Source organism: Petaurus breviceps, unplaced genomic scaffold, assembly GCF_028583685.1.
Source record: "Petaurus breviceps papuanus isolate PSGF00001 unplaced genomic scaffold, PetGlider_PUasm1.0 174, whole genome shotgun sequence".
Lineage (NCBI taxonomy): Eukaryota > Metazoa > Chordata > Mammalia > Diprotodontia > Petauridae > Petaurus > Petaurus breviceps.
The window spans coordinates 13,213,302-13,229,019 of NW_027185761.1; the positions used below are offsets into that span (position 1 = coordinate 13,213,302).

The following is a 15,718-nucleotide window of genomic DNA, read 5'->3' on the forward strand; positions in this document are numbered from 1 at the left end:
AGTAGTAGTAGTAGTAGTAGTAGTAGTAGTAGTAGTAGTAGTAGTAGTAGTAGTAGTAGTACATCATTACGCTCATTTTACAACAAGGAAACTGAAGCTTAGGGGCTAAGTGACAGGTAGTAGGTACAAGAAGGCCTTGATGCCAAACCCAACCTTCTTTCCTTTGAGTCTCAGTTCTTCACCATAAAATGGGAATGAAAGTAATAGCATCTCCCTTGAGGGGTTGTTTTAATGTTCCAACGAGATAATGTAAGTACAATGTTTTGCAAGCCTTTAAACGCTACATTGCTATGCCAATGCCAGCTAATGCTATTATTATAACATTATTATAATGCTATTACATACCACTTCTTCATTCTGAGGGTTGTCCCAGAAAGCCCAGCTCCCAGGGGAGACAGTGACAGTACGTAGCAATCACTTCTCTCCATTCCACCCTTCCCAATTCCATCTGTCTTCCACCTTCCACTTCCCCCACCCTGGACTTTGGTTGAGATCCTGCTGGGTAACCATCCCTTGTGACTTCTGCTCTCATAGTATCCCCCCCCCAATACCCAAATAGGGCTCAATGTTGTCAGCAGGGAAAGACTCCAAATAAGAAGTGATGAGACTCCAAGTAGGGAGAGACATGGACAGAGTCCCATGGAAGCCAAAGTAAAAAAAAAGTTAGGGAAGTATTGCTGGGCACTTTTGAAAGGAAAGAAAGTCATAGAGCTTTTCTTTAGAGAGTGAGCCCTGTCCCATCCCATGGGAAACTCAGCACAAGTGGTCACTTTTGAAAAATTGTCCCATCTGCCCAACATTGTGTAAAGCAGTGGCTAGAGAGGAATGGCCAGCATGATTAAACAGTTTCCACTTGGGTCAGAGGATGCCCTTTGTATTCCTCTGAATGGAGGGAGAAGGCATGTTTCCAAGTCTCCCTAAAGGAGGGCCAGGGGACTTACATGTCTGAGACTTTTCTGTAGTTCGGTGGACACTCAAATAGTAGGCACCGGAAGCTACCCTGGATGTTGTAACAAGTCTCAGCCGCCGAGCAGTTGTGAGTGCCGAGAGTGCATTCATCCAGATCTGCCAGAAAATACAAAGAGAAGGAGATTGATGGGCTGTGAGAATTAAGAACACCTGAGAGCTTAGAGCTATAAATGGTGACCAGATCCAAATATGAGCAGTGACCAGAAAAAAAAATACACTTGGATAAGCACACAAACACAGCAATTTTCTTTGGGGGGACCAAAGAAGTCAAAATGTTATTCTGTAATTTCCCCCCTACTCCCCTTTTTGACCAGAGCTGAGATTTCATCAATGAGTACAACCCCCTCTACCATTATGGACTGGCAGTTCATCCTTAAAAGCATAGCCTGAGAGAGTTGCCTGGGGCAGTTAAAGGATAAGGGATTGCCCATTATCACTGGTATGTGTCAGGGACCATCCTCGAACTTAGGTCTTCCTGACTCTATCTACTCTGCTTGTCAAAATACATGGTATCAAACAGAGACTCAGCCTTCTTGGCACCAGGAGCAGGTAGCAAAACTCTTTAATATCACCATTAAAAAGAGCTCTTACACGCCAGTGTCAAGGGAGGGAAAGCCAAGGATTTAGCAGTTGGATTTTATGAGTGATCTGCAAGTTGTAGATAGACCATCGGGCTGTTAGACCACAATTCACTTTGAACTGAGTCCCATAAATTTAAATATACACTGGCCACTCTCAGGGCATGCCGACCTTTCCCATTATTCCTGGAGTTAAGTGTGCAATGATCTACTTAGTGCAAAGACTTCTGCAAGTCTTCACTGTCCAGTCTGGGACCCAGCTTCCAGCCCAGGGTGAGACAGTGGTTATGGATATCAGTCAATATTTACCAGTTGGTTGGTCCATCTCTCCATATCTCTGTGATCTGTGTTATTATCTGACCTATACCATAGGCTTCCAAAGGGTTGGATAGGAGAGACCAAAGAACAAATGTCCATTTTATTGGTTCTGTATGACGACAGACAGTCTTGTCCTCAGATTGGTGCTTACATGAGCTGTTGAAATACACTGCTCACTGGAGTACTAAAGGGCATTCACATCCATCATCTGACCCAACAATTCTGTGGGTCACGAGAGCTAATCCTGCCTCTTGAACTTAGTTGCTGTGTGGCCACAAGCAAGTCACTTAATTTCTCCCAGCCTCTGTTTCCTCATCTGTTAAAAGGAAGAATACTGACCCCTTGATGACTTTATAGCCTTCAGGCAGAAGTTTATACTAATACCCCCCAAAACCTACTTCCTAATGCTGTTGGGAAGTGCAAATAATATAACATATAGAAATGGACTTTGGCAACTTTGAAGCAAGGATGTCAGGCATCAACCCCATTTCATAGATGAGGAAACTAAGGCTCAGAAATATGACCTAAGCTAAACTTCCTCACATCCCTGAGCGTCAGAGTCTTCACCTATTAACTGGGAATAGCAACAACAGTAACTGGTATCTATACAGTTCTTTTTTTTTTTTTTTTGCCTTTTGGAGGGCAATTGGGGTTAAGTAACTTGCCCAAGGTTACACGGCTAGTTTTTTTGTGTGGGTGTTAAGTGTCTAAGGCCGGAAACGAACTCAGGTCCTCCTGACTCCAGGGCCAGCACTTTACTCACTGCACCACCTGGCTGCCCCTATACAGTTCTTTGAAATTTGCAAAGTACTTTAACATACAATATCTCATTTGTTGTAGCTAGTGAATGGAAGGTGTTTGAGCATGAACCAGGACTTGAACCCACTCCTTTGGATGCCCAAGCCTAAGCAGGTTTCTTTCCATTTATACCATGCTTAGCATTGGGGGGCCACCCTTGCCTGACTTGTACCTAGCAAAGTCCCATCCCCAGGAGCTCAAGTTGAGGGCACAGGGCTCACACTAGGACAACTGGGGTCACACTGGCCCTCTGCTCCCCTGGGGGACACTGGGACCACTCACCTGTAGCAGATAAATTCCATTATCATGTTTAGCAAGTGGAAAGTTCCGGGCTCTGACCCCAAATGGCAAATTGTGAGCCCCTCCCCTCCCACTGCAGAACTATTATAGTGGTGCAGGAATAACAGGGGGAAATTAGTTCTTGGAAAGAAAGAGCTCATTTCTCTGGAAATGCCATCAGTAACATAAGGGGAAAGTTGAAGAGGAGATGAGGGCACGGATAGGGCAGGGCCCTGTTTGAGGCATGGCTGCTTTGGCTCTTCTCTGAGGTTTCACAAAGGCCTACAGGGAGCGTCCATCTTTGCGATGAAAAGGATGCTGCCAACAGCGCTGAGCTAATAAGCCCAGTCCACTAGCATTCCTGACAGGCTTCCTCTGCATCTCCCATGAAGCCAAGAAGGTCAAAAGCAATAGCTTAAGTGGGACTGCATCCTGACGAACTCCCTGGTGGAGGAAGAGGGAGTGGAGGGGGTGATGGCAGCTGCAGCGAGATGAGAAAATTAGGACTAGGATTATCTCCCTCTTCTCAGGCTTGTGGAACTTTAAGCATGAAGGAGACTTGGGGATCTTCTCCCCTTTTTAGAGGAAACTGGGGTTGAGAGGTTTAATTACTTGACCCCCAAACACAGCTCCTTCCTCTATTCCTTCAGGGGCTCAGTCGTTTCTGGGACTGTCACATTATTGAACCCACCAAACCAGGAGTTGAACTCAGACCTTTTTCTCTCTGACTATGAGTCTGAGCCTCAGACACATTCCCCTGGCCTTCAGACCATTTGTGGAAGTCCTCCATCAGCTAGATTAGGAATACTTTGAGAGAAGACATAATAATCCTACCCAAGAAACAGAGACATGGCATATTTGAACCAAAATCCAGTGGTGTTCACAATAAACTTAACCCAGACACTTGAAATATTCCCAGAGCTTCCCTCTGGGAAGTCCCTAGATGGAGAGCTTTGTGCTGCCTGGACCATTTGGAGTTGGTGGTCTGGTGAGGGGTGAGGTCCCCACAGATAGGTCCTTCATGAAGAGGTCTGAGCATAGGAGAGTAAGAATCCAGATTCCACAGAATGGGAAGAAGGAACATAGCTGTCTGTTTTGGTTCATGCCCACACCATCCCCTTTGCCATTCTTCAAAAAACAAGCCTCTACCTCTTCCTTCTCCTATTTGCCTGGCAGTGACTGGCACAGGGATAGACACAGGGGAAAGACTTAAGTGGAAAGTTACCTTTGTTCACAACAGGATGGGTAGGAAGTGCCCTCTACCTGCTAGGGATCCCCATATTCTCTCCCTGGGAGGGGAAGTATTCCAGTCGCTTACTCACCTCTGCAGGTCCGGCCATTGGCCATCATGGTGTAGCCCTGCTCAGGACAGGCACATTGGTAACTGCCAGGGACATTGAGGCAACGGAAGGTACAGAGAATGCCAGCACTTTGGGTGCACTCATCAATGTCTGCGGAAAAGAGCGAAAGCCACATTCAGCAGGAGGCTTGAGGGGTCATTCATTGATAGAGGTGTCTAGCGATCCTTCCCCTCAGGGAATCATAATAGCACCCCACCCCACTATGCCATTCTGTGCTTCTCACAGCCCAACAACCCAAACCATAGCCAGTTATTATTCATTTTAAAATTTTATTGTTTATTTTTAGTAATTTATAATAATCAATGATAATAACTAGTATTCATATAATACTTTAAGGTTTGTAAAAACTCTCTATAGTATTATATTAACTAATCAATTAGTTAAATAATTATTAATATTATAGGTTAATAATATTAAATTATATTATCTCACTTGATCTTCACAATAACCCTGGGGGGTTATCCCCATTTTACAGATGAGAAAACTGAGGTTAAGTGACTTGCCCATGATCACACAGCTAGTGAGTATCTAAGGCTACATTTGAACTTAGATTCTCCCAACTCCAGTTCCAGTACTCCATCCACTGTACCACCTAGCTACCCCAAATCTGGCTTTACTGTTTTACTTTTCATCTCATTTCATCTTTCCAACATCCTTGAGGAAGAGAGGGAACATCTATGTGGTTACATATGGATGATCACCTATTTGGTTAGTAAGGAAGAGAATGTACCAGGTGACTCTAGGGATCCTCTTCGGTTTTCTGATTCTATGAGTTTTCTTGATGAGTTTTATAGCATTTAGAACCAAGGTCCATCTAATCCATCTCCCCTCCCTCACCCATTTTCCAGATGGAGAAACTGAGGTTCAAAGACCTTTAGCAATTTGTCACAGATCATCCCATTAATGAAGACCAGAGTCAGGATCTGAATATAGATTAGGGAACTCTTAAGACTAGGGCTCTCCCTTACACTGTGCTGAATTTACTTGGCAGATTTAGGTCAGGGTTAAAGTAGAAGTCCACAACCTATGGCCCCATTTTGGTCTGGCCAGAAAGCTAAGAATGGTTTTTATGTTAAAAAAAAAAAAGTTTTATTGTATTTAGAAGTGTAAAAACCGTTGTTAGTTTGCCAGGGTTCTAAAATTGGCAGCAGGCAGCTCACCCCATTCCCACCCCCTGGTGGTACATGGAGGAAAGTGATAAAGATGGAAAGAGGGACACAGAAAAGGGACCAGTGGCCACAGGGCTCTGTCCCACTGTCCCCTAACGCCCAGCCCCTCCGTGCACACATGTCCCACCTTTGCACGCATGCCCATCCTCCGCGAGCTGGTAGCCTTGCCGGCAGTAGCACTGGTAGGAGCCGTAGACGTTGGCACATTCCTGGCTGCAAGGATTGTTCTCACACTCATTCACATCTGCAGTGGGGAGGGGAGGAAGCAAGCGACAACCTTTATCAACAGCTTACAGACTCAGCAAAGGGATATCAGGTCCCAGGGCTGTTCTTCCCCACTTCCTATTTAACCTGTCGAGCTTGTCAATATTATTTCATTTGCTTATTGTCTCCTCCATTAGATTGTAAGCTCCTTGGAAGCAGGCATTGTTTTTTTATTCTTTTTGATTTTCCAGGGCTTAGCACGTGTTGTAGGTACTTAATAAATTTAGGGATTTAGCTGACACATATATAGTGTATAGTATATAGTAGGTACTTAATAAATTGTGCTTTGTCCTTCCTTCCTGACCATGCCATCAAGAGGATGATGCCATAAATGTTTATTGATTGACTGACAAGATCCTAACCCAAAGTCACTATGACACATTCTGAAAAAGCATTGGCTTTCACCATGGGAAGGGAGAACCAACCATTAATAACAATGCACATTTTTATTAGCTTTAAGGTTTACAAAGATTGCTTACAATGACCCTTTGAGGATAGTAGTTCAAGTATTATTATACCCATTTTATGGATGGGAAGCTTTGTGGCTCAAAAAGGGGACGTTACTTGCCCAGTTAAGTTCAGAACTGGGACTCAGTACGTGACCAATGTTCTTTTAACCATATTACATCCATCCCCTCTATTTTATAGAAGAAAACTCAGGTTCAGAGAGGTGAAGACTTGTCCCAGGTCACACAACTTTTTAGTGAATGAGCCAGGATACCTAGTCCAGTGTTCTTTCTACTGTACTCCAAACCACCAGTTCAATGTTCATGTTGCCCTAAAGTTTCATTCTATCAAGGTCAACTTCAGTGAACAAGTGGGCTGGGGACTAGGGATTGAGAGCTTAGTACTAAAGTCTATGTTTTATAGAGCTCAGTTGATATGGGATTAAAATTGAGTTTAGAGTGGAGTTCCTGAGTCTGGCAACCTCTTCCTTTTTGTACAAATGGACCACGTCCTAAGTATCGGTCAATCCTTCTTTCCAAGTCAGCCAATGGGCAAAGGGGCTCTGGGTTTTTCCCAATAACAGAGCGCTGTACTGCTTGGCAGAGGACAGGAGCTAGGAATGAATGAATATCTGAAAGGCCCAGTTCTAGGCTTTTTCTTCTCTACTCCCCCAACACAGGCACAGACATGTTTTTGCCCATATGTTTCAGGGAAAACAAGCAGACAATTATTATTATTACCAATGCTAATAATAAGCAGATCCCCTTTAGAGTGAACTCCTTGATGGAAGAGACTACTTTTGTCTTTCTTTGCATCTTCAAAGGTTAGCACAGGGACCTGACACATAGTTAAGTGCTTACTGATTGACTAATGGATTGATTGAGATGTCACATCCCCATACCCTTTGACCAGGTGTGCACAAGACCAGAGGAAGAAACAAGAGGCTAGCAGGCACCTTCACAATGCTTCCCATCGAAGGCCAGCTGGAAGCCAGAGGAGCAGGAACAGCGGTAGGAACCAGGGGTATTTTCACAGGCTTGCTGGCACAGGCGTCCTGGATAGCTCCAACACTCATTTACATCTGTAGGCCAAGCCAAGGAAAAACAGGCAGACTCAGTGAGACTGGGAGACATGAGAAAGAGAGAGCAGATGGGAAGACAGGAACAGGATCAGGGATTGGATCCACAGTTTCATAGGTATAAGGAACAGAATTCTGGGCAAGCATACTCACTGTACCAATGCAAGTTGGCAATTTTTCTGCAATTTATAAAGCACTGAAAAGATGTGACTTGTCTGGGGTTACACAGCTGATAGGAACCTGAATTCAGGTCTTCAAGGTTAGCTTTTTATTGACTATGTCAAGGTAATTAGAGAGAGAGAGAGAGAGAGAGAGAGAGAGAGAGAGAGAGAGAGAGATGATAGATAATAGAGAGATGGATGGGTTGATAGGTGAGAGGGGAGAGGAGAGTCACATAGATAGAGAGAGAGGAGAGAGAAAGAGAGGGAGAGTCACACAGAGATAGAGAGATGGAGATGGGGAGAGTGAGAGAGAGCAAGATTGAGTGTGAGAGAATGGTGTGTGTGTATGTGTGTGTAAGAGAGAGAGAGGGAGGGAGGAAGAGAGCAAGATAGAAAGAGAGGGAAAGAGAAAGAAAGAGAGAGAGAGGGAAGGAAGGAGAGAGAGAAAGAACACAGTGGAAGGAGCACTGACTGAATCTTTAGTAGAAAGATTTCCACTAAATTACAAGTTCTACTCCTTACTAGCTTTGTGATCTTGGGAAGTTAATTTTCCTTCTCTGAGCCTCAGTTTTCTCATCTGGAAATGGGGGCGTTGAAGGAGATTTCAGCACCAGTCTCTTTCCTTTCAATCCTATGCTCTCAAAATGAGCTAGCATTTGCAAAAGAACTCTGAACTTTAAAGCACTATAGAAATGCTAGCTTTCTCTCTCTCCATTGCACCATGCTGCTTTTCTATGCAGCAGAGTTGGAAAGGATGAAGGTTGGTCCTGAGAGAGACAGCGAGGTGTAACAAATGGAACCATTTTCGAGGTGATTTAAACTGATAGTTTTTGGAGCTGGAAGACAATTTCGATAGCATATAGTCCAATCCCCTCATTTTGCAGATGGAGAAACTGAGACCCGGAGAGAAAAGCCTTGCCTAATGTTACAGATATGAACTAGTACAGGATTAAAACCCAAGCCTGATTCTCCAAATCCTGTGGTCATTCCACTAGACCACACAATAATTACACCATTTTCTCAGGAGAGTCAGGCATTGTCCCATCGCCCATTGTATAGGTAAGAGAGGGGGAGAGTAGGTCTGGGCGAGGAGGGCGATGACTTTCTGGGATCTCACATACCAACACAGGCTCTGCTGAAAGCATCATATTGATAGCCCATCTTACAGTCACAGCGGTAAGTCCCAGGAAGATTGTGGCACACCTGTCCCTCACCACACCGGTGGACACCTGTCTCACATTCATCAACATCTAGAAAAGCAAATCCCAGGAGACGGGTTAGATGGGCAGCCAGCACCTATCAGGAGAGGGCCACTTGCTTTTGTTTTGATCAAATTAAGGAGCAGATATTCAAATACTTGCCCTTTCCTTCCCTCTCCTGCTTAATCTGGAGTGCTCTTCATGGCCAGCTGGTGGGTCTGGAGTGGCTAAGATTCTCAGACTCAAACTTTAGGGCAAAAGGAGTCTTACTGATTATCTTGTGTGAGCCCTTCATTTTACAGACAAGGAAAGGGAGTCTCTAAAGACGGAAAGTGACTTGCTCACAGTCTCCTATTCAGCTAGCTAACAAAACCCCAGTTTCTTATCTCACTGTCCAGTGAGCCTTTACTACACCACACTGCCTCTTTTCCTATACTATAGGATCCTTGATTTTCTTGCCCACACCATTCAACCCAGGAAAAGCTGCATTCTTCATGTTCACATAGCTAGGACGTTAACCCTAGAATTGTTAAGTTGGCATCTACGAGGTCACTTCCTGAAATGCCTCCCAAATGTGACACAGGCAAAGATTCTCCTGTCCCCAGACACAGTTCTTGTGCTTGCTGCCCACAAGGAGGTGAGCACGTGCGTAAAGCTGCTTCTTACCCACACACTTGGACCCATCCTCGCTAGAATGGTATCCCCGGGTACACAGAAGCTGGTTCCTCTGACAAGTATAAGACCCAACAGTGTTGATGCAATTGAATCCAGGCTTGCATGGCTCAGGAAGAGAAGTGCATTCATTAATGTCTGAAAAAGAAAAATCAGAGTATTGTGCATCAGTTCTTAAGATGATCTCACTCAGTCTCTTTGCTGGTTGTCCTGCTTTGATTCCAAGAATCCTAAACTCAGAGGATGCCAGAGGTAGAAGGGACATTAGAATAAAATAAGAGTTTTATGGGATCTTAGGACAAAATATTAGAGTTGGAAAAGACCTCAGAAAATAAATTAGAGCTGGAAGGGAACAAAATGTCAAATCTGGAAGGGACTTTGGAACACACAATATTGAGCTGGAAAAGACTTCAGAAATTGTTTAGAGTAGGAGTTCTCAACCTGGGGTCCTCTGACCTTTTCAAGGGGTCTATGAAATTGGATGGAACAAAATTATATCTTCATTTTCACTAATCCCTAACTGAAATTGACCATTTCCTTGGATTATGAATGTGGGCACCAAACCACAGCAGGATTAGCAATACTCATAAATTTAACGCCAGTAGAAATCACAAATATTTGCACATCACATTCCAGTTGTAGATATCTAGAAATATCAATTATGTTACTCACTATCTCAAAATTTAGTGTCATTATAAGTCCTGCTGTTAGATCACCCATGATTGTAGTCTTTTTTGTCTTCAGTCTACATTTCAATAATAATTGCTTTCCTTCATCATCCTATGCATTTCATTTTATAGTTTTTAAAAACACTATTCTGAGAAGGGATCCATAGACTTCCCTAGAGTATCAGAGGAGTCCATATACAAAAAAGTGAAGAATCCTTGGTCTAGTGAAATCTTCTCATTTTACAGATGGGGATCAGAGAGGAGAAGTGACCCAAGGTCACAAGCTAGTAAGTGACTAATGAGGACCAGAATCCAAACCTCTGCTGATTCCCTATCCTGGGTTCTTTCAGTTATGCTTCCTTGCCTAAAAGTAACACATCTACTGCCAGGGACACCTGAAATTTTGCTTTATTACAAAAATACCAACAAATACAAAAAAAATACCAGCAAAATACAAAAGTACCAGCTCTTTGGTAAGTGTTTTAGACAGTACCTCTCAGTGGATTATAATTATCTTGATGTATTTTCCAAATACATCTCCAAGGGGGAGAAAACTGGCTTAGGTGTCAGAAGGTATCATTTGAAGAATATTAAAAAACTCTACTGTCCCATAATATTCCTCTAGTTGGTCAGTCATGGGACCTAGACTACCATGGGATTATCATTAGTGACCCTTCTGAGTCAAGTAGTATCAAATTTCCATGTTAAAATTTTTATGTGATGCCTAGGAAGGGTGATGCATAATATTAACATATAATTGAGTTATTATTATTGTAACTCAAGAAAGACAATGTCTGGGATGGGATATAGGAAAGTGAATTTTTATATGGTGGTGTACATACAGGAAGGAAAATATCTGGATCCTGGTATACTTCCTGAGTGGCCAGGCTTGGGTAACTTACGAGGCTCCAATGACTGCTCAGACATTTGGGGGTAGAAGGAAGAAAGTCCAAAATGTTTGGTAGAAAGGAGTTTGAATCAGAAGAAGACAAACGTAGCAATAATAGTTGAGCTTTCCATAGCTCTTTAAAGACTCACAGAAGATTTACAGACCTAGAGTTAAATTAACTCATATTTATAGAGGGTTACAAATCAATTGCATCACACCGAACCTATGAGGTCAGTGGTGTGAGTATCATTACCGTCATTTTGCACATATGGAAATTGAGCTTCAGGGAAGTAAAGTGACTTACTCAGTGTTCATACAGCCAATAAGGGGCAGAGCTCAGACTTAAGCCCAGGTTATAATGTTATAGGATCTGATATTTAGATGTAGAGGGGACCTCAGAGGCCATCTGATCCAGTGTCTTCTTTTTAGAGATGAGGAAACTGCGGTCTTGAACTTTGGGTAGTAAACGTCAGAGTTGGAATTTGAACCCAGCTCTGTTGACTCAATGGTCAATTCTTTTTCCAATAATTAAGTTAATGTCCAGTAAAAACTCTTTCTACTGCCCTACAGCATACCTTTTGTCTGATCCTTTCAATCCTACCTTGGTGAGGTAGGCAGGGAAGTAACTGTTCTCATTTACAAATGGGGAACTGAGAACTCACAGAAGTCAAGTGATTTCCCTAACATCTCACAGATAATAAGGACAGAATCAGGACTTACACCAAAGTCCCAAGTTCAATTTTCTTTTCACTATACTGCACCGCCTCTGATAGGTCTGTGGAAACTGTTTAGTTGTGTGATGCTGACATATTGGAAACGGATGCCAATTTGCCACTTTGCTGTGTTACTGAAAGCTGGTCCTGGCCACAGTCAGCTTGGGAATGAGGTTGAGAGTCCAAGGAAGAATGGGAATGGGGCTGGATGCCCAGGCCAAAGCTTCGAGAGTGGGGCCAGGACACTTAGACTTACCCACGCAGTTGCCCTCTGGGTCTTGTAGAAATCCATCCATGCAGCGCTGCTTGGATTCACAGTAGAAAGAACCCTGGGTGTTCTGACACACAAAGTTGACTTTACAGCTGTGGGTCCCCTGGGCACACTCATCAATATCTGAGAACAACAAGACAGGAAGCAAATAGGTAGTTACTCCTCCAAGGCTGCCTTGCCAGGACCACTAATGAGGAATGGAGGGAAAGATCCAAGGGCAACAGAAGGGCCTTGAGACAAACTCTAAAGCCAGGGTCTGAGTCAGCACCTCATAGAACAACTTTTATGGAGTCAGGCCCTACTGATTTTACAGAATAGTAGCTCTAGAAGGGACTTCAGAGATCATCTAGTCTCTCCCCCTGCCCTCATTTTACAGGTGAGGAAACAGAGGCCCAGAGACGGTAAGTGAATGTCTTGCTCCACATCAAAAAGTACGCCAGAATCTGGCTTGAATCCCAGGTCTCCTGGCATCCTGTCTAGTACTCCTCACAAGACGCCATGTCTGCTCCTTCACTGAAAGCGCAGGGGTTCAAACCTTTCAATACTACAAGGACCAGCCATTTTGTCAGTGTGGTTATTGATGCCATTAGTGGAAATGCTTTCCATTAGCAAAACATAAGCTCCTTGAGGCAATCAATTCAACAATCATTTATTAAGTGCCTACTACGTGTCAGGTGCTTTATTAGGTTCTAGGAATATGAAAACAAGAATAAAACAGTGCTTGCTTTCAGAGAACTTCCATTGGAGTGTGTGTGTTGGGAGGGATGGGGGTGGAAACAGTATGTACAAAAAGTACATACAATCTTTGTATCTCCAGTGCCTAGGAAAGCACCCTGTACCCAATCAATGCTACTAAATGCTTACTGAATTGAATGGAAATGAATTGAATCGATCTAGATGTCAATCCCTCTTTGGTTTTAGTAGATGGTCTTGGGAGAGTCTCTGTGGCCAAAATAAAATCCACCCCCTATGACCAATCTGGTAATGAGACTTCTGGAAATTAATTAGGTTGGTTCTCAGGATCCAGACACACAGTTCATCACCAAGTATGTGCTCAGTCTAGAACCTGAGGCCATCTAGTCCAACCTGTTCATTTTGCAGATGTGGACCTAAGCTGAGACATTAAGGGACTTGCCCAAAGTCACACAGCTAGTAAGTATCTGAGGCTGGATTTGAACCCAGACCTTTGTGATTCCCAGTCTATCCCCTATTTCATGTTCCCTCTCAAAGTTTAGTGGTACTGGCCAGAGCTTGTGTTGCATTGGCATGGCCTTCAAAGACTCGGGGTCAGCACCATGAGCAATGGGTGGCAGACGCCAGAGGGGGCTTAACTGTTATTCTTTGGTACCAGTGGAGCCGGGTTTTAACTCATTTCTTAGTAGAAATTTCCTTGTCACTCTTCACTTTTTATTCCTCTTAACATAGCATTGGGGTGGGAATGGGTTAATCTGTGAATGCAAATTAAGTTAGCATATAAGAAAAAAAAATCAATTGAAGGCCATTTGCTGAGCTTTGGATCCTCAGCCAAGTCACTGTGGGTGGCTTTCTTACCTACACACTCTCCTTCTTTCAGTTTGTATCCCGACTCACAGTTGATATCTTTGTAACAGTGGAAGGACCCCACTGTGTTCACGCAGTGCTCTCCTCGGCTGCATGTGTGTGTGTCTGTCACACACTCATTAATATCTAGAAGAGGAAAAGGAAACAAGCAGAGAATTCAACAGCTCAGCTCACTACCATCAAAGGACAGCTTCTCAAGTCCCAACAGAACCAAACTGCTTGGACCCAGGTCAATTAGCTCCCGAGGGGCTCCCTTGCCAGGATTTTATTGTTGGGCCCATTGCTTTATAAAATCTTTTATTTCCAGGGCCATCCACTTTCAGGGAGTAGGGGTAGCTTCATTGATTATGACTGAGCATTATAATTTCCTTAGCCTGACTTGACAGTGAGGGATGACACTGGCTGTTGAAATTGTGAATATGGCCCTGAAGACCAGAGAGAGGGTCTGAGTGTCCCAGTATAGAATACTGTGGTTGCTTGGAGGGGAAACTGCAATGTTTGATTGTGTCTCACCATTATGGCTTCAGGAGCCATTTTGAGACTGAAGAGGCAGACCTTTAAGGTCCCCCTGTTACAGCCGGGGGGCCTTTGCTTCTGAAAGGGTAGGAGAGATACAGCTGGGCTCCCATCCTAACATCTCTACATCTGGGAACTGCAATAAGGCCAAGGGTAAGAAATGCGTACCCTGTGCTTTGTAAAGAGTCAGTCAAAGTAGGCTGTTCTTGTTCTTGTCGGTGACATTGGTCTTTTCACCATTCCTCACATGTGACATTCCATCTCCCCCCTCTGCCTTTTTGCTGGAATGCTCTCCCTCCTCACTTCTGCCTCCTGGATTCCTTGATTTCCTTTAAGACTCAACTGACAGCCCACTTGAAGGGTCCTAAATAGTCTCCTCTGTTGCTTAGCGCCTTCTCTCTGAGCTCATCTTCTATTTACTCTGTATGTATCTTGTAAGTACAATTTCTTCCCCACATGTCATTCATTAGAATGTAAGCTCCTTGAAGTCAGGGACTGTTTTTCTCTGCCTTGCAGTAACTACTGGATACACACTCACTGGTAGCAAAGGGGAGAGAGTTAAGAGGTTGGTGGAGGGACAGATGAGAAAAATTTAAATGCTGGTGGGAGACATCGGGTTCAATACATGAATTTTATAGAGGAGAAAAACTGAGGTTCAGATTGGGGAAGAAATTTGCCCAAGGTCATGCAGTATGTCAATGGTTGAACCAGAGAGTAGATTCAGTCTACCATGTTGAATTCCTTCTTGCATGATTATGAAGAAGGTTCAGGCAGGGAATGGGGTACAAAAGCTTAGAATCCTGTGCTAAATTCTGAACTCTGTGGTAGGGAAACTGGGTTTCTAGCTAAGCCAGATGGTACAAAGAGTAGAATTTACACAGAGGGCTCCCTTTTGGTCATTCTATAATGAAATAAGTAGAGTTACAGCGTCATTGCTTTGGTCTAACCTCCTCATTTTATAGATGCCTTGCCAAGGTCACACATTGCTAGGATCTGAATCCAGGCCTTTGGACCCCAACTCCAGGGCTCTTTATACTACTTTAAGTGAGGGGGACCTTTATCCCGATGATGTCTAGGGACCAAGGCCTTAACCTAAGGGCTAGTGAACTCTAAAGATTTCTCCCCTTTTCTGACTGCTTTGATTTTTTCTTTATCTTATCTTATTAGTTCTGGCCATGCTACCCAGTCATGAAAATAGAATGGCTTGGCAAGGAAAGAAAAGAGAGCCACTCCCATGGGTATAGATGTCAGAAAAATTCTGCTAGCCTGCTGGAAACCCTCTGATTTCACTTGCTGGGGCTAGAGGAAAATGGAGAAGGTAGTCCCTTCTGAAAGGCCACCCTGCCTCTGGTCTTTAGGTCCTCTTGGGCTTCCTTTCTGGGGCACAATTATGGGGCCCAGAAAGCAACAAGGCTGGGCAAGGAGTGTCTGGAAGCAAGGTTAGCCTAAGGATCAGGTCTTCTAGATTCTGAACCTTCAAGGCCCAATACAGCACCCAGTCACCTGAGAAACAGAGCACTCCAAATCCCCAAGGCAGAGTCAGGGTAGGGGGTCTTGAGGCTACAAGTAGTTCAGGTCTTAACAGTTTCTTGCCTCCTACTATGGCTGAAGGGTATGAATTTATATAGAACACTTGGAACTGCCACCTGAACTCCTTAATGGAGCAAAGATGAGAAAAAGTTGGGTAGAGGAGAATAAGAAGGGAGAGAGGGAGAGGGAGAGGAAAAAGGAGAGGGGAGAAGGAAATAGAGGGAGAAAGAGAGCAGGGAAAGAGGCAGGAAGAGGGGAGAGGGAGAGAGGAGGAGAAG

At 43.9% G+C, this 15,718-nt stretch overlaps 1 protein-coding gene across 6 annotated transcripts in view; it reads right to left on the bottom strand.

The window, feature by feature from the left end:
- Nucleotides 1-15,718, bottom strand: part of FBLN2 (fibulin 2) — a 211,105-nt gene that overhangs the window by 6,998 nt on the left and 188,389 nt on the right. For all 6 annotated transcript variants that reach the window (XM_069083766.1, XM_069083768.1, XM_069083769.1 and 3 more), the window contains 8 exons: nt 13,386-13,520; nt 11,820-11,957; nt 9,288-9,431; nt 8,544-8,672; nt 7,139-7,264; nt 5,600-5,716; nt 4,265-4,393; nt 942-1,065 (listed from right to left, as the gene is read on the bottom strand). In XM_069083766.1, the coding sequence (XP_068939867.1) occupies nt 942-1,065; nt 4,265-4,393; nt 5,600-5,716; nt 7,139-7,264; nt 8,544-8,672; nt 9,288-9,431; nt 11,820-11,957; nt 13,386-13,520 (1,042 nt within the window). The remainder of the gene's footprint in view (nt 1-941; nt 1,066-4,264; nt 4,394-5,599; nt 5,717-7,138; nt 7,265-8,543; nt 8,673-9,287; nt 9,432-11,819; nt 11,958-13,385; nt 13,521-15,718) is intronic.